At 43.5% G+C, this 25975-nt stretch overlaps 1 protein-coding gene and 1 non-coding gene across 4 annotated transcripts; both read left to right on the forward strand.

Moving 5' to 3' along the window:
• Positions 1–4072: 4072 nt before the first annotated feature.
• On the forward strand, positions 4073–25961 carry PPP1R8 (protein phosphatase 1 regulatory subunit 8). Of its 3 annotated transcripts, none has more exons than XM_043574208.1 (7): positions 4073–4140; positions 8094–8154; positions 13748–13901; positions 15208–15428; positions 16958–17102; positions 22307–22371; positions 24481–25961. In XM_043574208.1, the coding sequence occupies exons 4-7, from the start codon at positions 15363–15365 to the stop codon at positions 24832–24834; spliced, it is 630 nt and encodes a 209-aa protein (XP_043430143.1). In that variant the 5' UTR covers positions 4073–4140; positions 8094–8154; positions 13748–13901; positions 15208–15362; the 3' UTR covers positions 24835–25961. The 3 variants fall into 3 exon arrangements, with proteins under 3 accessions (XP_043430143.1, XP_043430141.1, XP_043430142.1); XM_043574206.1 differs by lacking the exon at positions 4073–4140 and adding an exon at positions 6083–6213; XM_043574207.1 differs by lacking the exons at positions 4073–4140; positions 8094–8154; positions 13748–13901; positions 15208–15428 and adding an exon at positions 13947–15154.
• LOC122482368 lies at positions 9681–9846 on the forward strand. Its single transcript, XR_006297153.1, has one exon.
• Positions 25962–25975: the final 14 nt, after the last annotated feature.

Consider the following 25975-nt stretch of genomic DNA (forward strand, 5'->3'; position numbering starts at 1 on the left):
CGACGCGGGACTCGAACTCACGGACCGCGAGATCGTGACCTGGCTGAAGTCGGACGCTTAACCGACTGCGCCACCCAGGCGCCCCGACCTACAATATTCTAAGTTTCAGGTATATAACATAGTGATTTGATATCTATGTACGTTATGAAATGGTCACCACAAAGGTACCGTTACCACCTGTCACCAAAGTTTTTTTTTAATGTTTATTTTAGAGAGTGTGTGTGTGTGTGTGTGTGTGTGAGAGAGAGAGAGAGAGAGGGAGACAGAGGATCTGAAGCAGGCACTGTGCTGACAGCAGAGGGCCTGATGGGGCGCTTGAACTCATGAAGTAGAGATCATGACCTAAGCCAAAGTTGGACACTTAACCGTCTGAGCCACCCTGGTGACCCAAACAAAGTTTTTACGTTATCAACGATATTATCTGTGCTATGTATTATATCCCCATGATTTATTTTATAACTGGCAGGTAATAAAAATTACCTCTTAATCCCCTTCACCCATTATGCATACCCACAACCCCTCCCCACTCTGGTAACCTGCAGTTTGTTTCCTGTATATAGGAGTCTGTTTCTATTTTGTTTTCTTTGTTCATTTTTTTTGTTGTTGTTTTCTAGATTCCATATAAGTGAAATCCTATAGTATTTATCTTTCTCTGACTTATTTAATTTAGCATAATACCCTCCACATCTGTGTTGTTGCAAATAGCAAGCTTTCATGTTTTGTGTGTGGCTGAGTAATATTCGTGTGTGTGTGTGTGTGTGTGTGTGTTCGTGTGTGTGTACACATACCCCATCTTTATTCATTTATCAATGGACACTTGGGTTGCTTCCATATCTTGGCCATTGTAAATAATGTGATTAACATAGGCGTACATATGTGTTTTTGAATTAGTGTTTTCATTTTTTTCAGATAAATACCTAGAAGTGAATTGCTGGATCATATGGTAGTTCTATTTTTTTTTCCTATTTTTAATTTTTTTTGAGGAACCTCCATACTGTTTTCCATAGTGGCTATACCAATGTGTGTCCCCACCAACAGTGCATAAGGGTTCACTTTTCTCCACATTTTCACCAACATTTGCTATTTCTTGTCTTTTGGGGACTAGCCATTCTGACAGGCGTGAGGTGATATCTCATTGTGGTATTGTTTTGTATTTCCCTGATGATTAGTGATGTTGAGCATCTTTTCATGTTGACCAGCTGCATGTGTTCTTAGAAAAATGTCTAGTCATGGGGCACCTGGGTGGCTTAGTCAGTTACGCGTCCGACTTCGACTCAGGTCATGATCTCATGGTCCATGAATTCGAGCCCCGTATCAGGCTCTGTGCTGACCGCTTGCTCAGAGCCTGGAGCCTGCTTCAGATTCTGTCTCCTTCTCTCTCGGCCCCTCCCCCACTCACACTTTGTCTCACTCTGTTTCTCAAAAATAAATAAATGTAAAAAAAAATTTTTTTTTAATGTCTAGTCAGGTCCTCTGCCCATTTTTTAATTGAAAAAAATTTATATTGCATTGCATGAGTTCTTTATATATTTTGGATGTTAACCCCATATTGGATATATCATTAGCAAATATCTTCTCTCATTCAGTAGGTTGCCTTTCATTGTATTGATGATTTCCTTCACTGTATGAAAACTTTTTAGTTTGATATAGTGACATTTGTTTATTTTGCTTTTGTTGTCCTTGCCTGAGGAAACAGGCTAAAGTCAATGTCAAAGAGCTTACTGCCTGTTTTCTTCTAGTTTTATGTTTCAAGTCTTACATTTTAGTCTTTAACCCACTTTGAGTTTATTTTAATATATAAGAGAGTCTGGTTTTGCCGATACCACTAATTGAAAAGGCTGTCTTTTTCTCCAGTATATATTCTTGCTTCCTTTGTTATCGACTAATTGACCGTGTAAGAAGTAGTTTTTCTTTGGACTCTCTATTCTGTTACATTGATCTGTGTGTCTATTTTTGTGCCAGTACCTTACTGTTTTGATTACTATAGCTTTGTAGAGTTTGACATCCAGAAGAATGATACTTCCAGCTTTGTTCTTTTTGTTCTTCTTTTTAAAAATTCCATTCTTGGGGCGCCTGGGTGGCTTGGTCAGTTAAGCGTCCGACTTTGGGACTTCGGCTCAGGTCATGATCTCACGGCCCGTGAGTTCGAGCCCCGCGTCGGGCTCTGTGCTGACCGCTCAGAGCCTGCAGCCTGTTTCAGATTCTGTGTCTCCCTCTGTCTCTGCCCCTCCCCTGTTCATGCTGTGTCTCTGTCTGTCTCAAAAATAAATAAACGTTTAAAAAAAAATTTTTTTTTAAAAACTCCATTCTTTTTTAGGGGCGCTTGGCTGGCTCAGTTGGTGAAGCATGTGACTCTTGATCTCAGGGTGGTGAACTTGAGTTCCACATTGGGTGTAGAGATTACTAAAAAATAAAATTAAAAGGGGCACCCCGGTGGCTCAGTTGGTTGAGCATTTGACTTCAGCTCAGGTCATGATCTCACGGTTTGGTTCATGAGTTCAAACCCTGCACTGGGCTCACTGCTGTCAGCATGGAGCCCGCTTCAGATCCTCTGTCCCCTGCTTGTGTTCTCTCTCTCAAAAATAAATAAAACATTTGAAAAAATAATAAAATCTTTTTAAAAATCTATTCTTTTTTCTTCTTATCCAGAGGCTATCTTTAATCATGGGCATGAAGCTTTTGCTTGTGATCACTAAATGCAGACCAAAACCCAACTCAGATTTCAGTCTATCCTGTTTCCTAAGGCTAAGACTCACCTGGCTTCTCCCTGCTTTTTCTAAGTATGTTAAGGGTATTCCTAGGTTTCACAGGATTTTTCAGTATTGCTTTACAGTGCTATGAAATATGACTACTTTATAGATTCTCCATTTAATCAGGATAGAGTTTGAAAGGTGTTGATACCCAACCTCTGAACCTACTTTTAGGCCAAATGAGTTCATTTTAGTACTTCTCCAAGATGAAATTTGATTCACAATGTAGCACCTAATTTTTAAGGGATAAACTTGAAATGATAGGATTTTTAATGTTGGACTGTGATTATGGACCAAGTTTTTACCAGTCCACGGAGAAATGAGAAAAATTATGTAGTGGGCTTTTTCAAGTACCATCTTTGAGTCTGAGATGATCTTTCCCACTTTTTAAAAAGGATATTTCAAGATTATAAAAATGAAAAGGTGATGTCAGAAGTCTTAATTTTAAATCTCCTTAATTGGCAAAATAAAAGTTGACACCTGGTATTATTCCCCGCCCCTGGTCCATGACATCGCTGATGTCTGTGAGACATTCATCTAGACCAGCCCCATCACTTTATAGTTGAAGGAAGTTGGGCCAGGAATGGCAGTCTAATACAGGAATTTAAAAGCTTGAAGAAGTGCTCTACATGTGCGTGGTCATTTGTGGCATAATGTTTGAGCCCTTACTACTAGTAATTTCCTATGCTAAATATAAATTTGGTATGCTTCTTGTCTGTTTTTTATGGATTCGGAAATGGAGGCATAGTAAGTAACCTGCCCAGAGGCACACAGTTTAGGAATGATGGAGCCAGGATTTGATCCCAAGCACTCAGGCTTTGAAACCACACCTTGAGACACTCCACTGTGTCTGTGTATCACTGATACAACTATCCTGCTCACCTCTTTCATGAAGCATTCTCTGGAAGTATGGAGTAGTGGCAATTTCTGCCCAACTTTTCAAGAACATCTTTTCTTCGGTCAGGACCCTGTGAACTTTTCATTCACCACTCTGCGAAATGAAGCCTCCTGTCTGTATTATCTATACACCAACACAATTTTTTTTCAATGTCCCCATTTGATCACTCACAAAGATGTTTTAAGAAAGTTTTCTGACCTGAATATCCTCCTAATTGTCTTTGGGTTCTATTCTAAGGAGGTCTCAGAGTCTAAGAAATTAATCTTAGTTGAGATACCAAAATCCTAAGGCAGCTGGCCCATCAGTCTTTCCATTTCAGTGACTGCTGCCCTTCAGTTTGCTGATCTATGCTGACATCATTGGCGCCCAAACAAAGAGCATTTTGCTTTATAAGACCTAGGTAAATGTAAGGCGCCATTACATCAGAAGCCAGTGTGATTGTCAGCTGTGCTGGAAACAGGAAACATGGCCAAGGAGTAAAGAATTATATGGGTAAGAATATAGCTTTAGGTTTCTTGGGTGTATTGTCAGCACTAGAAGGGATTAAATAATGGACCACACACAGAAGCTGAGAAATTGAAAGGCAAAGCTGACATAAGATATCAGGTCACTGTTAGCTGGAAATTGCTTCAACACCACCTTATGCCTGAAAAGGGGCATGGAACCTCAAAGGCATGGACAATCTCTGTAGATAAAAGTACCTGTTCTTTTCTGTTACACTCAAAACACTTGAGAATAATTCCTTCTCAAGAATCATGTACTTGTGCTCAAAGGAGGAGCTGTAGCCTGTTTTCTTGAAATTAAGTTTAGAATTTGTATTTTTCTCATCAGCCTGGTCTTTGGAATCACAAGTCTGGAAAGGAGGATATTAACAGGTCATTTGGTAAGTGATGTGATCAAGTTAGCTTGCTAGATGAGTTTACTGTGTTTTTGAAGGCCAGAGGAAAAGGTGATTCTCGTACACCCATAAGAGTTGATAATTTAAAAACCAAAGTTAATATTATGCTGCAGTTAAATTTTGATGCCTGGAGATGTCAAAAGAGCAAACACCAGGCTGATGTTTGGTTTAAAAATCTAAAGGACCAGTAGCAGGAAAAGAAATAACCCCATCATAGAGCTAGCTTGCTGTGCAGTGTCTCTTTTTGGGTGAACAGTAATTTTGCCATTGGTTTCTTTTAAAAAGGCCAGATAATCCTCTCATGTTTTCTACGAAAATGGAAAAATGTTAGGCATCAGTTGTGTGCTAATAAATGTAATTGTACCAACATCTAAGTGTGAGGGACAGTGGTGATTTAAGAGCACAGCCTTGGGGCGCCTGGGTGGCTCAGTCGGTTAAACGTCCGACTTCGGCTCAGGTCATGATCTTGAGGTTTGTGGGTTCAAGCCCCGCGTCGGGCTCTGTGCTGACAGCTCAGAGCCTGGAGCCTGCTTCGGATTCTGTGTTTCCTCCTCTCTCTGCCCCTCCCCTGCTCATGCTCTGTCTCTCTCTGTCTCAAAAATAAATTAAAAAAAAAAAAACATATAAAAAAAAAAGCACAGCCTTTAGCATCATACAGATTTAGGTTGGAAACCCACTCACCACTTGTTCTAGGGTGAGACTGGGTAACTCAACCTCTCTGAACCTCCCCTCAGGGATCATTATACCTATCTCAAGTGTTGTGAGGATTAAATGGATGATCCATATAAAACATATACTTGCCCAGTTAAATAATCGTTCAATAAAGCCATTACAGGCACAGGCTCTGCTATTGGTCTCTTTCAGCCTTTACACCTAGGGCAGGCCTGAATCCTAATGCTTCCTTGCACTACCTAATCACTGTGACCAAAAATTTAAAATCCAAAGGGGCCACAGCTTGATTAACCATTTCATTCGTGTACACCTAAGATGTGGACGCCTGCCTTCTAATTGGATCCGCTCCTTGCTGCAGTTTGTCCGGTTTTCATAAACAGATTAGATGATCCCCTAAGGCAGTCTCCCAGAATCTACACAAATCCTCAAGACCCAGGTTTGGATTAGAAAGGGGAAGTAAGTAGGGTGCGTGCAGCTCTGTGCAGAAGGGCCAGGAGAAACTGAACACTCCACTCTCTTTTGAGTTCTGCCCTCAAGCTTCACGCTAGATAGGGGTGGAAAGGCTGATGGTGCAAGCCCAGGGCAAGGATAGAGTCCCAAGATTTTAGAGCCAAGAAGCGTCGTCTGGAAGAGGACATTAAGGGAGACCGACACCCCTCCTTACGAGCCCCTTTTCCTCAGGCACTTCCTGGGCAAGGAAAGCCGTACCCTCCCGAGGATCTTCCGGAGAAGGGCGGCAGTCTCAAAACACCGAAAGAGAACTTGAGAAACCAGACCCCAGGCTCCACCACCACTAGAAACGCCCTATGCAAGCGTAGGTGTGCGTGCGCGCGCGCGCGAGTGCGTACGCACAGACTGCTGGGATGCTGCCTCTCCCCTCTGGGTCTTCCAGTTTCCCGGCGTGCTTAGGGCCCGCCAAATGGGAGGGGGAGACGCAAGATGGCGGCAGCCGCGAACTCCGGCTCCAGCCTCCCGCTGTTCGACTGCCCGACCTGGTGAGTGGCGGGGCGGCCAGGGCTGAAGTGGCCTGGCCCGGCCTGGCTTGGCCCGGACTGGCAGGGCGGCTCATTTTTCGCAGCAAGCCGGACGGCTCAGAGACTCTGGAACTGATTGAGGGAGAACTGTCCGTCGGGCCGGGCGGCGTGTGGAGGAACCGGGAGCCTGGAGCCCGGGCCCAGAAACTGAGGAAACCCAGACGTGGGGGCTCTGAGGTGCTCGTTTAGGCAGTCCCTTGGGCGATCAGCCGGTTGCCGGGGGCGTTTCGGGGCCTTGGCCCCGAACTTACCGCAACTAGTGACTGAGTGCCTGGTGTTCTTGTGGAGCACCGTACCTGCCCCCCTGCTCTCTGTCCCGAGCGCGCACGAGCCAGCTTCCCGGCCCCAGCCCAAGCTCAGCGCCCAGCATCCCTCTGTCGTTGCTGCATCTCCCGTGCAGTACTTTTCTGTCTCCCGCAGACTGGAAGCGCCCTGAGGGTAGGGACGGCTTTGACCCACCTCAAAGTAGGCATCGGTAATTTTTGGAATGAACCCCTTTCAGCCCTTCTCAAGCTCTTGGGAATAATGGAATAATTTAGTTTAGTCTTTGAGTAGGTTACAAGATGAATAAATATGCATTGCCTTGCAAGGAGACCCATCCGAGTTAGAGCTATTTCTGCTGTAGCTCATCCCAGTTTAGGTGTTATTCATCTCTTTCCCGTTATATTGAGATCCTCAAGGGCAAGGGCTGTCTGATTCACCTTTGTGTTCCCAGCCCCTAGGCCTAAGCCAGGCACACAGTAGGAGTTCAGAAAGCATGTTTTGGATGTAACATTTAACATTTCTTTCCCTGTTTTCCGGACAAAATGGGCTTTTGCTCAGTGCACTGCCCTTTCAGCAACTGCCATAGAAGAGTTGAGGCAGGATTGTGAGATGACTACGGGGTGTGTGTGTGTGTACACGTACGTGTGTATGCGTGCGTGTGTGCGCGCATGCGCATGCAAATGTAGGGGCTCTGGCAAGATTGTTCTTTCTTCAAACTTAAAAGGAGCAAAGGCCTGAAGCAAATGTGTGGCTGTTTTCTGGGTCCCTCTGCACTTTTGTAACACCCAGTTGCTTCAGTCTACAAATTGTATGTCCATTTTGGTCCCTTGCTGCATGGGTTTCAGAAGTTGGACCAGGACTGTAAGCTTATAGTTACAAGAGACTATTTGCAATCACCAGCCATTTCCTCAGTCTGGTAAGTACCAGCCACTGTTAGCTGCTTTGACATATGTGTATCCTCCTTGAATGGTGTTATAGGAGTATAGGTTATAGGAGTATAGGGAACAGTTCCCTTAAACATACCACTGTAGACAGACCTGGTCAAGGGTAACAAACACCTCTTGTATTGATTGGTACCTGGTTTTACGGACATGCTTTTGGATTGCCCTAGCTCCCTAATTATGCACCTCTGATTTGGTCTCAGAGCCCAGGACAGTAGCCTCTGTTTATTCTGTGATGAGACTAATCTTGATCAGCCCCAAACACCACTGATTCATTCTGCCTTTATATGGTATTAGTGGTAGTGGCACATCTTAGATTCCAACTTCAAGTGACCAGACTGCCCCAGCTATAGTAGTACTTGGACTCTCTGTGCTGCTTTTTCTCCAAGGTAGATATAGGTTTCTTTGGTGCTGCTCTAAATACAGATCCACTAAAGTCTGTTTTAGAGCAATTGAATCACTGGGGAAGTGTCAAATGTAGAAAGGAGCTGTAATAACAGTGAAGTAGATGACATTTCTGCTGAACATGAACTAATTATAGACTGGTAAAAGAGCCGCAGTGTTGAATGGGACAATAATTGTAAATGGCATTTGTAAACTCATCCTGAAAATACTTTTCTCACTCTTATTTTTCAGGGCAGGTAAACCCCCACCTGGTTTACATCTGGATGTAGTCAAAGGAGACAAGCTAATTGAGGTATGGAAACACATGTCTTTTTCTTTTTTTTTTCCCCTCATCACACTAAGCATTTTTGCCAGTGACTCACTTTTCCGCCCCCTCTCCTGTGCTTTGTTTTCCAGCAATGCTACTTTCGTTCATCCTGATTTTTTTTTTTTTTCTATTAAAAGCACATGGTGATATAACACATTCAAAACTGGTATCTCCCACAGACACTCAGTTTTTTGTGACTTCTCTCACCTGCCAGATGAAGGGTTTTAATTGATCATAGGCTTATGGGTCCCCATCAAACTGGAAGCCCTGTAACTTGGCGAATTCTTTCTCTCTGAGTATGTGGAATTGTGTTGAAGTTGCAAGATATGCAGTAACCGAAGAAGAAAGTGAATGATGTAGATTTTCACTTTTTTAAGTTGCATTTATGCAATTCAGGCCCAAGCCCTTCAAAGAAATATAGTAAGCTAAAATGCTTGTTCAGAAAGAGACTGGATTGAAGATAAAACTCATTCATTCGTTCAAGACATTTACTGAATGCTTACTATGTGCCAGTCACGGTACTCAGCATACAGACTACAACAGTGAACACAACAAAGGTGGTTCCTATTCTTAAATTATCTGGTGGGAAAGACAGTCACACAAAAATTAGATGATTATAATTTAAATAAGTACTATAAAGGAAAAGAGCAGAATTCCAGCTTTTATACAAGTCTTTAGAATGAACACCATACAGAACCTCAAGAGAACATGAATTTTGATTAGCTATTAGTCTGTATAAGTTTCTAAGTTTTTTAAAATCCTTAGGGTACCATTTATTTACCAAGAAATGGAGATTAAGATTAAACATGGAGTTGTGAGTCTCCATGTTTCAAGCAGTTTTATGTTTGCTCACTCAGACGGAATTAAGGTTCAAAGCCCTATTCTTGAAAGCAGTTGTTTTCCTTTGGCCTGTAGTAAAAATCAAGGTATGCCATGGTTGAAAAGCCATCTGTGAAATCTCCTGAAGGAGACCCAGGTGTTTTGCAAAGTATTAAGGCATGAGTTGTGTTGAATTTTGTGAATTCATCATGCCTTAGCCAGTCACTTACAGACTTTTTGTTATGGGTTCTTCTATTTTCAAGGTTACAAAACATCAAGATTATTCAAGGAAATAATTTAGCTAAAATGTCTGTAAACTCTTTCTACTGTAGGCTGTTTGATAGATACAAAAAATATTTTTGCTACATGGTATGAAGCTTTGAAGACATACAGGAATTTATTTTGTTACTAGAATTTAGTAAATATTTAGTTTGTAGTAGGAAGAAACAGACAAGGAGGCCTAGTTTTAATGCTAATATCATATTCCTTTGTGAAATAATACATATTTTCAAGGCACTCTAATTTCTCAAACATCCCTCCGATAACTGGTTTCCATTAACTGATCGTGTTCTCTGTCCTTCAGTGCTCTTAGGTATGCTGAGTTGCCACACGATTGTCAAGTTACAGTCCTTAGACATCACTACATTGTTTCTGAGAGGAATAGACCTGAGATGTGCCTATTTTTAAGGATTTAGCACTTGATACTAACCGAGCTATCTATATCCTAGCCTTGTGTCAAAGGCTTGTGATGTGTTGTGATAGCTGGGTTTAAGAAGTGCAATATTAAAACAAAAGCCATGAGTCATTTAAGCCCAGTGTGTAAAGACACACTCTGAGTTATAACTCAGAGGCACAACTGAATAGTGGTATTAGCCATAGCTAGTCAAGAAATTGTGTTAGGGGCACCTGGCTGGCTCAGTCAGTAGAGCATGCCACTCTTGATCTCGGGGTTGTGAGAGCCCGATGGTGGGCATAGGGAGAGAGGGAGAGAGAAAAGAAATTGTGTGTTAATGACTGTTGAAAGACCAATGAATTAATTTCATATACTTGGACATTGTCCAAGAATTAACACATTTCCTTGATTCTAAGACATACTGTTATCCTCAGTATATTTGAACGTTTCTGTAATTGAGGTCCCTTTAATAATGAATGTATATATTTAATTTGGAGGCCCTTTCTCTTTTTTTTTTTTTTTAAGTGTTTATTTTTGAGAGAGAGAGAGAGAGCGAGAGACAGTGTGAGCAGGGGAGGGGCAGAGAGAGAGAGAGAGAGAGAATGAATCTGAAGCAGGCTCCAGACTCGGAGCTATCAGCACAGAGCCCAATGCTCGACCTCACAGAGACCTGAGCTGAAGTCAGATGCTCAGCCAACTGAGCCCACCCAGGTGCCCCTCTTTTTCCCCCCTCTGAACACATACTTTAGTATATCTTTGGCACCTTAGAATCATAGAAGGTTGGTCAGTGTTGTATTAGAACCCAGGAGCGGGTAACCTTGTGTGTTGCTTCCTTGAGACCAGTCTGTGAGCACTGTAGTTAGCAAATTTAAGTTTGTGTGCACATAATCTGTGTGCATATAAATATGAATGAGAAATGCCGTGAGATTCAGCATGCATGGAGAGTACTTGGAGAGAACAAGATGTTGAAATTTCAGGGCTCTCTCAGTTCTAAATCAATGTCTTATTTTCAACCCAAATCTTAAAGCTTGGGGATGACATGGGGATGATTGATTGAGCTGTCAGGGCTGTTGTTAAATCTTGGTGCTCCGTAGTGGTCCAGGTCTGGGACAAGCTCTGCCAGCAGCAGATGGGCACTGTTGGACAGAGTTTCCCAGAGGTGAACCATGTACCTAGCTAGATTGAACTAATTGGGCCTTAAGGCTAAGCTTGAAAGACACTGGGTAAGTAATAGTTAAAAGAAAAATTAAGAAAGTGACCCATAGTACTTGTTCACTTCTGAAAATGTTCCTTGCCTCATGGTACATTTTTTAAGGGAGGCAGGGTGAAGAAAATCTATCATGTGGTGGTTAAAAGAGTCAGAGTCTGAAGTAAGACAGACCTGAATTTCTAATCCAGCTTTACAAATACAGTAGTGTCCCCCCGTATCCACAGTTTTGCTTTCCATGGGTTCAGTTACTGGCACAGATGATCCTCCTGACATGGTGTCAGAAGGTCAGTAGTAGCCTAATGCATCACGGTGCTTGTGCCATTCACCTCACTTCATCTCATCACATAGGCATTTGATCATCTCACATCATCGTAAGAAGGGTAAGTACAGGACAGTAAGATATTTTGAGAGAGAGAGACCACATTCACATAACTTTTATTGCAGGATATTAGAATTTTTCTTATTACTGCTGTTAATCTCTTACTGTCCCTAGTTTACAAGTTAAACTTTATCATAAGGGTGTATGTGTAAGAAGAGACATAGTAGATACATATATATATATATATATATTTGGTATTATCAGAGGTTTCAGGCATCAGCTGAATCAATATATCCCCCACGGATAAGGGGGTGGCTTCTGTGTTTAGCTGTGTAAACTGGAATAGGTTAATTATTTTCCTTGTGCCTCAATTTTGTCATCATAAAAATAAGAATAAAAGTACCTACCTACCCCACAGAGTGCTGTGAAGATGAAGTGACCCAGCATAAAACGCAGCACAGTATATGGCGCATAAGTGCTCAGCAGTTGTTCCTTATCAGTATGAGGTATATTTCTGGTTTTGTAGGGGGAACACTAAAGCACAGGGTAGAATAGTGGCCCGCTGTGCATTCAGTGACAGCCAGGAATGAAATCTAAACCTCTTGAGAGCTAGCCTGGTACCATACTGACATGACTGTTTCTCTACTCAGCTTTGTGCTATCTTCTCTTGGGGATTTTAGGAGCAGCATAGTGTGAAATGTCAACTAGAGCTTAAGGAGACTTTGTGTTTAAAGGAAAAACATAGGGGTGCCTGAGTGGCTCAGTTGGTTAAGTGTCCAACTCTTGATTTTGGCCCAGGTTACAGTTTGTGAGATCGAGACCCATGTTAGGCTCTGTGCTGACAGCAGAATCTGCTTGGGATTCTCTCTCCCTCTCACTCTCTGCCCTTTCCTGTGCATGCACGTGCTCTCTCGTGTGCTCACTCTCTCAAAATAAATAAATAAACATTTTAAAAAATAAAGGAAAAACATCATGTTCTTGAGCAGTCAAGTTGTAGACCTCTAGAACTGAGAGAAGTGTTAGCAGTAATTCATCTAGAGTCCTTCATCTACAACAGTTCAGTCTACAACCAATCAGCAAAGGCTTTACTGATTCTGGATTAAAGGAAAATAAGGACAGTGTTGTGAATGTTCTGTAAAGCTAAATTCAGCTCGGAGAATGTCCTTTACCCTTACCCTTCCTATTTATTTGGTGTTGAAATGACCTTTCTTTTATACAAATTGTTATACTAATTGGTGACAAGTTTTTTTAGTGTCCTTTTTTGGCAAAATAAAAAGTTAACACTGCTCTGTCAGCTCCTTCTCCCCTCACACTTACTTATTCATGAGAGACAGAGAGAGAGAGAGAGAGAGAGAGAGAGAGAGAAAGAGAATTCCAAGCAGGCTCCATACCCAGCGCGGAGCCCTACTCGGGGCTTGATCTTATCACCCTGAGATCAGGACCTGAGCCGAAATCAAGAGTCAGATGCTTAACTGACTAAGCCACCCAGGTGTCCCTCCCCTCATAAATTTTTAATAACACTTCGCTGGTCTGTGAAATATCCTTTTCTGCTATTATATTGGGGTATTCTATTATATATTGGGTTCTGTTTAGTGCCATACCAGTGTCTAGAAACATTTGAACTCTTCTCTTGGAATTGTTTCGGACCCACAGCACATTATTTAGAATGTTGGCGTTGTAAGTCATTCACACCTGAGTTCAGACCCCAGCTCTGCTACTTAACCAGCTGGGCCACCTTAGATTTGTGGCTTCATCTCTCTCAATCTGTTTTCTTGTCTTTATATAGAGGTGATACTTATTTCACAGAGTTTTGAGGATTTGATGAGATCATGTTTAAAATGCCTCGCAGTAGTAGTCCTTTAATAAATGTTAATCCATTCCCCCAAACCTAGAAAATCTTTGCCCCATGAAGTAGTTCCATGTTTGGACACAGCAAATACCCATTTAGAGTTAACTTGGAGTAATACTTTTCTGTGGCCAGAGTGAAGTGACAATAAAGTTAGATTCAGATGCTCATACAGTGGTATCTAATGTAATTGCACTGCCTATAGAAGATTCCAAAAACCCTCTGGGGCTATGGCAGCATAATTAGAATATACATATAGGTGTTTATACCCCTGTCCTTTCCTAACCAATTGTTAATCTTCATTTGAATGTAGATTTTCTGAATAGCAGTCTTATTACTTTGTAGACATGCTTTGTATTTCTGGTTTCCTGGTTGACCTAAAATTAAGATCTGGTGAAATCTTAAATTTCCAATGGACAGAAGACAGCCACTCCCACAAGCCACTGTCATCTACTAGAATTAAGAAAAGTTCTTTTCATACTAACACAAGACCTTTAACCACTGTATTTGAGGAGATTAATTGCCATCCACCCCCCCAAAATGTTCATAAATTATTCTGAGCTCTTTATCTTGAAGGATAGTGGGAAATAATTTTGTTTTCGCCTCAGCAAGGAATTCCACTCAAGATTCTCAACTTACTAGATTGGAAGAGTTTTTGCTAAACCCTGTTGAAACGAGATTTAAGTAATATTTAATTTAATATTTATTTAGAAACTGATTATTGATGAGAAGAAGTATTACTTATTTGGGAGAAACCCTGATTTGTGTGACTTTACCATTGACCACCAGTCTTGCTCTCGGGTCCACGCTGCCTTGGTCTACCACAAGCATCTGAAGAGAGTTTTCCTAATAGATCTCAACAGTAGTAAGTAACTCATGCCCACCCTGTTTGACACATTCTCTTTGGGGCAATGTGAAAATGCTCTTTGGGTTCTTCCATTTTGAAATCATGTTTTATTGCTCATCAAGGAAGAAGTTTTTGTTTGGTTTTTAAATCAGCCCTTCTCTATTTCTGTTGTATCTCCTGTTTTCCTGAAATAATTGATGACTGGAGAGAGAAGAGGGTTTTGGGGAGGCGTGTTCTGGATGAGGTAATAGGAATATATAGAGAACAAAAAAAAGTTACTCAGGAGCCAGGGGCTATGGGTATTCAGGTGTTGATAGGACCATGATAAAATTGTGGTCCAATTTAAGCAGAAGCTGTGATAAACTCCATTAATGTATTAGAGTAGTGGTGCAGGACATTAAAAAAATACTTGCTCTGAGCAAAATTTAATTTTTTATAATAGGTTCAAAGCATTTTGCTTTGACTACTAATAATACCAATTTTAATTGCATAAGCACACTCCAAGTAAGATTTTCAACTCTGCCAAAGATGATCCCAGAAATGTAATTGAGACTTCATGGGGCTCTGAAGTTTGTTCATTTGTCCATGTATAAATATAGTGTAAAATGTAAAGGCTCCTGCTTCTAGGCTGGTCGTGTTCTATCCTTTCTCCCCTCCTCTAACACACACACACACACACACACACACACACACAGACACAATATACTTATATAATGGCTTTGGAGAAACTTGCCTCACCAGTACTTAACTTGCAAATTTATCTCATTTTTTCTCTCCATTTTATAACATGCAGAATGCAGACATGGAAAAATATTCAAACTCTCCAGTAGGATTTTGGCTTGACTTGGCATTCATATTGTACCTGTTTCAGCCAGCCTCCTTTATTGTCCTGGGGAAAACCCAAATATAACTGCCACCAGGCCAGAAGTTCTTATGTTCCTTACACTTGGGGCTGGAGAGGTCAGACCACAGTGATGCCTGTCTTCTGCCTTGGGGGGCATGGCTCTTGCTGGGTTGGAGCCATTCCTGCTGAACCCAGAATGAAGCCAAACTTGTCTGGCAGCAGAGAGCAAGCAGTGGTCTTTGTTACATGGGGTAATGTCAGGTCTGAAGATGTATAAGAGATCCACTGAAGAGATTCAAGACCCAATGAAGAGTTTCCTTTTCATTTTGACACATGACAAGGGATGCAGAGCGGACCCAGTGCTGTTTTCATTTTAAAAAACAAAACTGATGTTCTGGGAGGAGCTGTTCTCCCTCCTACAACTCAGGTTGGTTTTTGTTTCTGTTTTCTCTCTTATATTTCTGATTTGGTTATTCCCAGCACACGGCACTTTCTTGGGTCACATTCGGTTGGAGCCTCACAAGCCTCAGCAAATTCCCATCGATTCCACAGTCTCGTTTGGTGCATCCACAAGGGCATATACTCTACGTGAGAAGCCTCAGACACTGCCGTCAGCTGTGAAAGGAGATGAGAAGATGGGTGGAGAGGATGATGAACTCAAGGGCTTACTGGGGCTTCCAGAGGAGGAGACCGAGCTTGATGTAATTTCACGTCTGTCTATGACACTGTTTTGTCTTTTGGGACTGCAGTTTTCAGTATGTAGCTTGAAATGCCAGTGACCTAGCATCAGGAGGTTCTCTTGAGCCCAGTAGTGGGCCTTTGCCACTTTGCCAGGCAGTGTGGCCACATGTGACATGCCTGGGAAAGCTGCACTGTGTTGGGCTTGTTGTGTACAGCCAGTAGACTTCATGGTTGTCTGCCCACCTTCACCAGATGTTAGAAGCCAAGGCTGCGAGTTAAACTTTTCTAGAGCTGCACTGTCTAATGCTATAGCTACTAACCACATTTCAGGTACTCGGTAGTCACATGTGGCAAGTGACCATATTGAGTGGCAAAGATATAGAACATTTCCGTCACCTAGAAACATAAGCTCAGAGAGACTGAAGTTTTCATTCATTTACATTGCTTTTTTTTGATATTGTTAGAATAGCCCAAGAAACTTCTGAGTAGAACTAGGCTGCGTTTGTTCTTTTGGGCCCGGCTGCCCTGAAGGCCATGAATTTTACAAGATTTAATGTAAAGTGCTGAAGTTTTCCTTTTCTAGAGGCTGACCCCAGTGGCTTGTGATGTGGCTGTTCCGTTTACATGTCTGTCGCTGCACTGGTGTGACTGGTCTATTCAGGTAGACCAGCATGTCCTTAACCACCCTCATTCGTATACCTCTTGTTCACCAGGGCAGTTTCCCAGCCCTTAGGAAGAAAAGCACAGGGGAAATCTTACAGTTTCAAAGTTATTTTGTTCTAAAGAAGTAGCCTCAGTGACTTGCTGACAGTCACTCCTGTGACTGTGCTGCTTCCGTGCTTCCCTGTTTTTTAAGTTCAGTTTGTTAGGTCCTCTCTGGGTCTTCAAGACATTTGTTCTCAAGACATTTGGAATGTCTCAGACTGCAGTGCAGATTGGAATAAGTCCAGAGGATTGGGAAGAGGCAGGCAGCAGTGCTGAGGCCAAGTTAATCATTGAAATAGATGGGCGGTTATGAATAGAAATGGGGCCATATGCAGGGACGGGAAGTGACAAACTATTAATGCCAAATATTAAGTGCCCTGGCCCTGTCCTTCTGAGCTTCAGTGGGCAGGGCCTGCTGGGAAAGAAGCTATCAATTGCCCACTCTGTTTCGTTAATTCAGAGTGGTTCATGGGGTTCCTCCCAGCCACATTCTTTCATTCCCAGCTTGAAGACATGATAGTCTTTCTTCCGCCCCACAAAACACAAAACCTCAACTCAAGGATACTTGCACAGATGATCTGTTCTCAACTCAGGGTTGTTCACCTTCTTTTGACCATCAGTGCCCCGCTGGTCAGTGAGGATGTTCCACATTCTGTCAAAAGAGGTTTGTTAATAGTAGCAGTCCAAGGGTGGTAATGAATTTTTTTGGAATACAGAAGAGAATGCTGTTTGCCTGCAGAGGTTAAGGTTCACTTCTAAAGCCTTCTTGCTCTTTGTTTAGCTCTATGTTCTTCAAATTCCCTGTGTACTGACTCCTGTCTGTCTTGTGTGAACCCTGGCCTAGAACCTGACAGAGTTCAACACTGCCCACAACAAGCGGATTTCCACCCTGACCATTGAGGAGGGGAATCTCGACATTCAGAGACCAAAGAGAAAGAGGAAGAACTCACGGGTGACTTTCAGTGAGGATGACGAGATCATCAATCCAGGTGAGGTATCTTCCTGGTTTCTTCTGATGAAAAAGCTGGATCTCAGAGAGTATTGTACACAGTGTGTAGGTTAGTTGTAATGTTTCTCAGCAAGGTTTAGAACAACCGGCACTGTATTAAGGGGAGAGGTTTCTTACGGTGCCTTGGTGAAGTACCCTCAAACACTCAAGCATTATCCAGTTGCATTGTGAAAGAAATAGCCAAAGGAAGGGCCCATGTCATTCAGTAGACAGAGCCAGGCTGTGATTCTCCCCTGCTGATCTGCAGGGGAGACGCTAAGTCTGCGTCATAGCGGAAGTTTAGGTAAAGTAGGGTTGTTTGCTATCTTTACCTCAGAGTAGAACATTATTGTCTTTGTGGAGTTCTGAGTATGAATGGTACCTCTCTCTAAGATTGGAAAACCTTTTGCTGTCACCATTAACTGCACTGAAGACTTGCCTCTCTGTAAGGAAGTAATCTCTAGAAAATTTGTATGGAAATGTCAGCAAGGTGAGAGCATCAGTTTATGGGAAGGCCACCAAGTTCACTAATTTGTTCCGTCCTTCAACAGTATGACAGGTACTCTGGTAGGTGAGGTGGATGACATAGAGACCCAAGGTATAGTTTGTATGATGAAGATGGAATTGAGATTCAGAAAACCTTGTTTGAAATCAGTCTCAGTGGATGGAAACGAGGATCCCAAACTTTTACTTCCCAAATGAAATACAGTGAGAATAACTTTCAAGTCCTGCGTTTAGGTTCAAAATACCAATTATTTAAATGGAGAAGATCTGTTCCAGTGACAGCTCATGAAAAAAAAAAGATGTGGGGATTTTAGTTAATTGAATGAGTCATCAGGGTGATGTGGCAACTAGTCAGGTGCAGTTAAAAATTGCATGATGACTAGGGGACAGCAACCCCACTCATTTGTGTTCCCAGCAGAACTCACCCGAATGGGTTACCAAATGCAAGCGTGACCTCAGCCACCAGATGTGTTATGTAGTCCTGAGGGAGGAGGAGACTTGCAGCTATGGAAAACCTCCTCCAAATGCTGGGTAGGGGGACCATGCTTGAGGAGGCACAGCCACTGCGGTTGGGTATTTGCAGGGCTGACCTTAGAGAGGAAGGAGTAGGCAAAGCCAGAGCCAGTGAGTAGCAAGTATTTGGCTCAGCATAAAAAGCAACGAGATTCTCTCTCTCTCTCTCTCTCTCTCTCTCTCTCTCTCTCTCTGTCTCCCTCTCTCCCTCCCTCCCTCCCTCCCTCTCCTTCTCTCTCTCCCTCCATCTCTCTCTCTCTCTCTCTCCCTCCCTCTCCCTCTCCCTCCCTCTCCCTCTCCCTCCCTCTCCCTCTCTCTCTCTCTCTCTCTCTCTCTCCCCCTCTCTCCCTCCCTTCATCTCTGTCTCTCTGTCTCTATCTCTCTCACTCTCACTGTCCCACCCCACCCCCCCCCCCCACCTCTCCGTCTCCTTCTCCCTCCCCCTCCTGGCTTGCATATGCACGTGTCCTCTCTCTCAAAATAAATAGCATTTTTTAAATAATGTTTTATTTACTGTGGAGAGAGGGAGGGAGGGAGGGAGGGGCAGAGAGTGAGGGAGACACAGAATTCAAAGCAGGCTCCAGGCTCTGAGCTGTCAGCACAGAGCCCAACACAGGGTTCAAACCTGTGAACCACGAGATCATAACCTGAGCTGAAGTCGGACGCTTAACCAATTGAGCCACCCAAGTGCCCCAATAGATAAACATTTTTAAAGGGGCAGGGCAGCACCTGGGTGGCTCAGTCAGTTAAGTGTCAACTCTGGATTTCAGCTCAGGTCATGATCTCACGGTTCGTGCTCATGCGCTTGCTCTCTGTCTCGCTGTCTCTCAAAATAAGTAAACATTAACAAAAAAATGAATTCTTACGTTTATTTATTTTTTTAGTTTATTTATTTGTTTTGAGAGAGAAAGAGAACAAACAGGAGTGGCAGAAGGAGAATCCCAAGCAGGCTCCACGTTGTCAGCACAGAGCCTGACATGGGGCTCTGTCTCACAAAATGGGATCATGACCTGAGCTAAGATCAAGAGTCCAACACCTAGCCAACTGAGTTACCCAGGCACCCCAAATCCCTCTTATATTTAGAGGAAGAATTAACAGGATTCCTGTGAAAGATTGGGCATTTGTTTGGTATGTGGAGTGGAGGAGATTACTCTCCAAAGCAGTGAATACCCAGTGGAAATGTTCAGGCAGGGGCCAAGTGACCAATTAGGGAGACTTATTTCTGGGCCCCAGAACCTATTGAATAAGAGTTCCTAGGAGTTGGACCTAGAAATCTATAGTTTGAAACAAGCTCTTTTTTTGTACTGATGAACAGCCATCAAATTGGGAATCCCTGAACTAGTCAATCTTTTAAATCTCTTTCAGAACTCAGGGTCTGGTCTGCTCTGTTTTTCTCCTTAAAAATTATTGCCCTGGAGCAGAATTTGTACTCGGCCAGAGCATAGCATGGGTGTTAAGAGGACTTAGGTTTGAAATCGACCTCCACATTTAGTAGCTGTGTGAGCTTGACCAAGTGACTTAACAGATACTGGCCTCATAGGATTGGTGGGGAGGCTAAATGTTTAGTATATGTAAAAGTACTTCAGATCAGTGCTTGGCACTCAGTGTTAACCATTATCCCTCCCCATCATCATCGACCACCGCTTTTGCCTTTTATCCGTGCAACCTTTCCTGTACCAGAAGTAGACTTAGCAAGGAATTTGTTGGTAGATCTTCGAGGAACAGAGATCTCGTGGAACGGGTACATCCTTTCAGGGTGGAATGGCTAGAGATGAGGAGAGCACAGGAGTGCCATTGAGCCAGCACAGCGCAAGACAGGGTCCCCAGAGAGTTAGCCCCGGCCCTCTGCAGGCGTGTTGCACACGTGGAGTGTGTACCCCATTAGCCACTCCTCTTGGGCTCCAGTTGCTCTTGTGCTTTGTTTGGCTTTCCTTGCTGAAGGGATGATTGGAACAGGACTCCTGTGGGGCTGAGAAAAAAGGTGAGGACGCCTTTTTTACAGCCCTCATCTCCTTCCTAATGAGCCTGGATATCTTTTCCTCTTCTTCTCTATAGAAGTCATTCGTTCACTCACTGAACAAAGATTGGTTGTGAATGTAATGCCAGGGTGTATTGTTTAGAGGCATCCTAGTCTGTGAAAAGCCAGACCAGGGGTTAATTACTCAAATAGGGAATCTTTGTTTTCCAAAGGGATTCATAGGAGTCTTTCTTTTCTTTCTTCCTTCCTTCCCTTCCTCCCTTCCCTTCCTCCCTCCCTTTCCTTCCTTTCCTTGCTCCCTCACTCTCTTCCTCCCCCAAATTGGTTTCCATATAACACCCAGTGCTCATCCCAACAGGTGCCCTCCTCAATGCCCATCACCCACTTTCCCCTCTCTCCCACCCCCCATCAACCCTAGAAGTGTTTCTTTTAATAACAGTCACCCTCTATGCATTTAAAATAAGATAAACAACACCTATTAGAGAAACTTCCTTCCCACCACTATATTAAGACAAAGAGGTCGTGGAGTAGGTTTTTAGTAATAATAGTAAGTCTCCCTTCCTGTTTCCACACACTTAGCCTTCAGCAAGAAAGCTCCTGTTCATCCCAGGCAGTCCAGCCCAGTGGTCCCCTCTGTGCTCCAGGAACACTGTTTTGCACCCCTCCGTTGTGCTGTAGCCTGTCTGGCTTTTCATCTGTGACCTCCTTAAAGGCAGGACAGTGTCTTGCTCTTTACTTCCATCCTTGATGTCCAGTAAATGAGGCATGAGTGAGTGACCAGCTGCAAGCACATCACTTACTTGGTCTTAGCGCTTTCTTTCTGCAGCGAATGAAGCTAGAAACTTTATAGGGCACAATGATGTGTGTGTACCCTGTGAAAAGGGGGCTGCTCTCCATGCTCCCTCGACAGGGGGCTTCAAATCCTTCAGTAAAATTCTTGATTGTATACAGTTGTTCAGGTCAAAGACCAGGTTAAGTCGGAAGCCCTGGGCCTAAATCCTAATTTCCGTTATTTGCTAATGAGCAGACATTGGCAAGGTATGTGGTATGTGGCCACGTCACATGTCTCACGTGTCATCGTTTTATCACTGGCTTGGGGTTGATAATATCTGCTTTTTGGTTTCTCTCTTCAAAAGGACATATGTGGGGGCACGTGAGTGGCTCAGTCGGTTAAGCGTCCAACTTTGGCTCAGGTCATGATCTCACAGTTCGTGAGTTCAAGCCCCATGTCGGGCTCTGTGCTGACAGCCCAGAGCCTGGAGCCCGCTTCAGATTCTGTGTCTCCCTCTGTCTGCCCCTCGGCCGCTTGCATTCTGTCTCTTGCATTGTCTCAAAAATAAACATTTAAAAAAAATTTTAGGGGGCGCCTGGGTGGCGCAGTCGGCTAAGCGTCCGACTTCAGCCAGGTCACGATCTCGCGGTCCGTGAGTTCGAGCCCCGCGTCGGGCTCTGGGCTAATGGCTCAGAGCCTGGAGCCTGTTTCCGATTCTGTGTCTCCCTCTCTCTCTTCCCCTCCCCCGTTCATGCTCTGTCTCTCTCTGTCCCAAAAATAAATAAACGTTGAAAAAAAAACTAAAAAAAAAAAATTTTAGGGGCGCCTGGGTGGCTCGGTTGGTTAAGCGTCTGACTTCGGCTCAGGTCATGATCTCGCGGCCTGTGAGTTTGAGCCCCGCGTCGGGCTCTGTGCTGACAGTTCAGAGCCTGGAGCCTGTTTCAGATTGTGTCTCCCTCTCTCCCTCTGCCCCTGCCCTGTTCACGCTCTGTCTCTGTCTCAAAAATAAATAAACGTTAAAAAAAAAATTTTTTTTTTTTAAATAAAACAATAAAAAATAATTAAAAAAAAAAAGACATATGTGGAATGGAAAAAAACTTGGAGAGGGTAGGTACAGTGCAGTGGTCCAGGGCCCAGGCCTATTTCTGGCTGCTTGAACACAAATCCTGGTCCCTCCACTGTCCAACAGGGTGACTGGGCCAGGCAGCTCACTCATTGATGCCTGAGTGTGTCTGTTAGATGTTGATTGTAGCAGTACCTGCCTCATAGAGTTGTGAGGATTTAACACGGTGCCAGCACTCAGTAAACACTCAGAATTGCTAGCTGTATTCTACTGTTTGAATATGAGTTGTTGTGGTTACTTTGTTTGCAGTGAGCCCTGTTCCCTTAATCCTCCCAGCAGAGTATCAAACTAATTACCCTCTGGTGTCTTCTGCAGAGGATGTGGATCCCTCAGTTGGTCGCTTCCGGAACATGGTGCAGACTGCAGTGGTCCCAGTCAAGGTAGGAAGCACATTGTAACACTGTTTGGAATGCCATACAGTCTGGTTTAAAAACCCACTCTTTTGGGGTGCCTGGTAGGCTCAGTCAGTCAGCATGCAACTCTTGATCTTGGGGTTGTAGGTTGTAGCCCCACGTTGGGTATAGAGATTACTTTAAAATCTTTAAAGAAAAAAATGAAAATAAAAAATAAAACCCCACTCTTTTATGTGTAGGTAAGTGTTAAATGTGTGCTTAATTAAAATTGCTTTTTAATGTTCATGTATTTTGAGAGAGAGACTGTGCGTGTGTAAGCAGGGGAGGGGCAGAGGGAGGGGGAGAGAGAGAATCACAAGCAGTCTCCATGCTGTCAGCACAGAGACTGATGCGAGGCTCGATCCCACAACCATGAGATCATGACCTGAGCTGAAACCAAGAGCCGGACACTTAACCCACTGAGCCACTCAGGCACCCTGTGTGTGCTTAATTTTAAAACACATTCTTTGTTCTTCTGTTTTTTCATGCTGTAGAAAGACTTTCACCCCACCTGAATCTAGGGGATCCTGGAGTGCCATAGAAAGGCTGTAGGCGACTGGCCAGCTGGATGCTGTATATAAATTCTGATGTGATGGGAGCCTATAAATTTACCTCCAGCAGGGTACAGAGAGGCCCACTTTTCTTTAGCCTTGCCCTTCTGGCTTGAAGTCAGCTATTAGGGGAGGAAGAACATTGTCACGTTTCTGCATGGCACCTCCAGCTTGGCCGTGCCTTTGTCTCGTGATTGAGAATGGTGCAGATAGGAAAGCCAGCCCAGATCAGGATTAGCTTGAAAGATCAGGTATGTTGATGAACCAAGAGGTGGAAGTTACAGAGATGTTCTAATTGCTCAACATGTGGAGGAACTACGTGGCAGTTGGGACTGTCCATAGGGGCAAGTGACCCCTTGAAATAGTGAGACCTGTCAACAGGGATATTCAAAAAGTGATTGGAAGATGCTGGTCACAGATGCTATAGAAAGTTTTATTTAAAAAACAAAACAAAAAATTAAACTTTAGATTGATAATGTCTGTCAAATTTCTGGTTAGTCTTTTTTAATCCAAAAGGGTCAGAGGGTTGAGGGGGATCTTTCATGAGCATTCATAAGCCAGTGTGAAAAAGTACAAGATGACGTGTTTCTCTGTTGTCTCCATAGCATTCAGGTCACGTTTCTCCTTGAGCTCACTCCTTCCTTCCTCCCTCCCTCCCTCCCTCCCTTCCTTCCTTCCTTCCTTCCTTCCTTCCTTCCTTCCTTCCTTCCTTCCAAATGTTCTGTTGTCATTAAAGTATAAAACCAGCAAGAGGAGCCTGGCTGGTTCAGTCGGTAGAGCATGATCTCGGGGTTGTAAGTTCAAGCCCCTCGTTGGGTATAGAGATTACTTTAAAAAATAAAATATAAAACCAGATGTTTTTACTTCTTTGTCAATTTTATTACGGTATAATTTACATATGATAAAATACATTTAAGTGTACAGTTTGAGTTTGACAAATGTGTACACCTGGGTTACCACCACCATACTCCATGTATAGCTTTGTATCACCCCAGAAAGTTTACTTATGTACTCTTGCTGTCAGTTCCCCACCCCCCCAGCCCCAGGCACCCAGTGAACTGCTTTCTGTCACCACAGATTTGTTCTGCTCTCAGATTAATGTTTAAAAGTCGTGTGGTCAACATGAAGATACTAACTTTTTACTTAAATACTTGTATTACCTATTATCACCACTGTTTCCTAAAAGGGCATTTTTAAAATCAAAAAAGAGAGGGAGGGGTATGACCTTATGACAAAGAGTAGTCACTTAAACTGGGTAAGTTTTACTTTATGAAAAGCTCACACGTCCTCATTTTTCCCAGTGCATTGTAGGATGGTGAACACTTTGTGTGGAGCAGTATTTGGGAACCATCAATGTTAGACAACCACTGTCAGGTGGTCTCTTCAAACCCTGAGATTTCAGGAGAGTGAAATAGGTTGTCTAGGAAACAAAACAAGCTAGAGGGTTAGGGGCCTTCTTCAAGTTTTCTAGGGTTGGAATAGAAAAGGCTAACTGACACCCTCTCGTGTCTTACCTCTTGTCTCCTCTGTCTCTTGTGAACCACAGAAGAAGCGGGTGGAAGGCCCTGGCTCCCTGGGCCTGGAGGAATCAGGGAGCAGGCGCATGCAGAACTTTGCATTCAGTGGAGGACTCTACGGGGGCCTGCCCCCCACGCACAGTGAAGCCGGCTCTCAGCCACACGGCATCCATGGGACAGCACTCATCGGTGGCTTGCCCATGCCATACCCGAACCTCGCCCCTGACGTGGACTTGACTCCCGTCGTGCCGTCAGCAGTGAACATGAACCCTGCACCAAATCCTGCAGTCTATAACCCCGAAGCTGTCAATGAACCCAAGAAGAAGAAATATGCAAAAGAGGCTTGGCCGGGCAAGAAGCCTACACCTTCCTTACTGATTTGATATTTTTGGTCATGGAGAAGGGTGGGATTGGGTGGGAATTGGGTGGAAGGGTGACGGGGGAGCTAATGAACTAGGGAGAAAAACTTTCCATGTGTGCGGTCTCGTCTTTCAGAATGTCTCCTGGGGCCCTAACCATGTAATGTTAAAGCTGGGGTGGGGTTGGAATATCCCATAAAGACCTGTCTTCAGAACACTATGAGTGTAGAACAGTGTTTCATATTTTTCCCACTAGGTAGGCTGCCCTGGCCCTTTCCCAGGCCTCTTCCGTCACCACCTTTTTCTTTTCTTCCTCGTTCTGGGGTCAGTTTGATTTAAAGTCATGTGTACCCTGGGGAGAGACTCCAGGCCCTCCGGTGGCATCTAGAGCTGTGCTGATGGCAGCAGCATCACCAGCCTGTGGGTCCAGCAGCCTGGTTTCTGCTTACTGTCCCTGCAAGTCCCAGGTAGCAAAGGGTTCGCCACGGATCCCAGGTCTATCAGAAGAGGGTTTAGAATTCTTCAGTTAAGCTAAGGTTTCAACTCAGAAGTGTTTGCCTGGGTCACTGGTTTTGAGGTCCAATAGTTAGGCTTTTTTCTCTTTTGTCCTTTCTGTTGGAATGAGAACATTTTGATTTTCTTCATCTGTGACCAGTGCTGTAGATACAGGTGGGTAGTTTGAAACTTACGATATTGTTTGAACTTCACTTGTTTCTCTTGTCACACCTGAGTACTCTACTTGCTGAAGTTTTTCATTTGATTCCAGAGTACTGTCCTCTACTCTTTAAGGCATTGCTTTCCTATTCAAGTGTGTTATGAAGGCAATTTTTAAAGGATATGACCAGTTAGAGCAGCAATTCCAATTGAAAAAATTTTACTTTGCAAGTAACTGATGTCTCTAAGAGGACATTTTTAGGTGTTGGTTCAGAGGCTCTTCCCCGCCCCCCCCCACCCCCTCTACTGAGAGCTCTCATAACCCAGAGCTCCAGGACTCGGCCCAGTAACAAACACAGGAGACGAAGGTAGCAAACAGTGATATGAGCTTTGTACAGAGATTTGTACATTTGTGTAATAGGCCTTTTCACGCTTTATGTGTAGCTTTTTACCTGTAACCTTTATTACATTGTAAATTAAACGTAACTTTTGTCATTCGTGCAGTCTGTGA

Source organism: Prionailurus bengalensis, chromosome C1, assembly GCF_016509475.1.
Source record: "Prionailurus bengalensis isolate Pbe53 chromosome C1, Fcat_Pben_1.1_paternal_pri, whole genome shotgun sequence".
In the NCBI taxonomy this organism is placed as follows: Eukaryota; Metazoa; Chordata; class Mammalia; order Carnivora; family Felidae; genus Prionailurus; species Prionailurus bengalensis.

Bases quoted from the DNA above. Each gene is read 5' to 3' on its own strand.
- PPP1R8 (XM_043574206.1), top strand. From the start codon at position 6,158: ATGGCGGCAGCCGCGAACTCCGGCTCCAGCCTCCCGCTGTTCGACTGC. The intron at 13,902-15,207 runs GTAAGTAACTCA...GGTTATTCCCAG, and splicing joins CCTAATAGATCTCAACAGTA to CACACGGCACTTTCTTGGGT. The intron at 22,372-24,480 runs GTAGGAAGCACA...TGTGAACCACAG, and splicing joins CTGCAGTGGTCCCAGTCAAG to AAGAAGCGGGTGGAAGGCCC.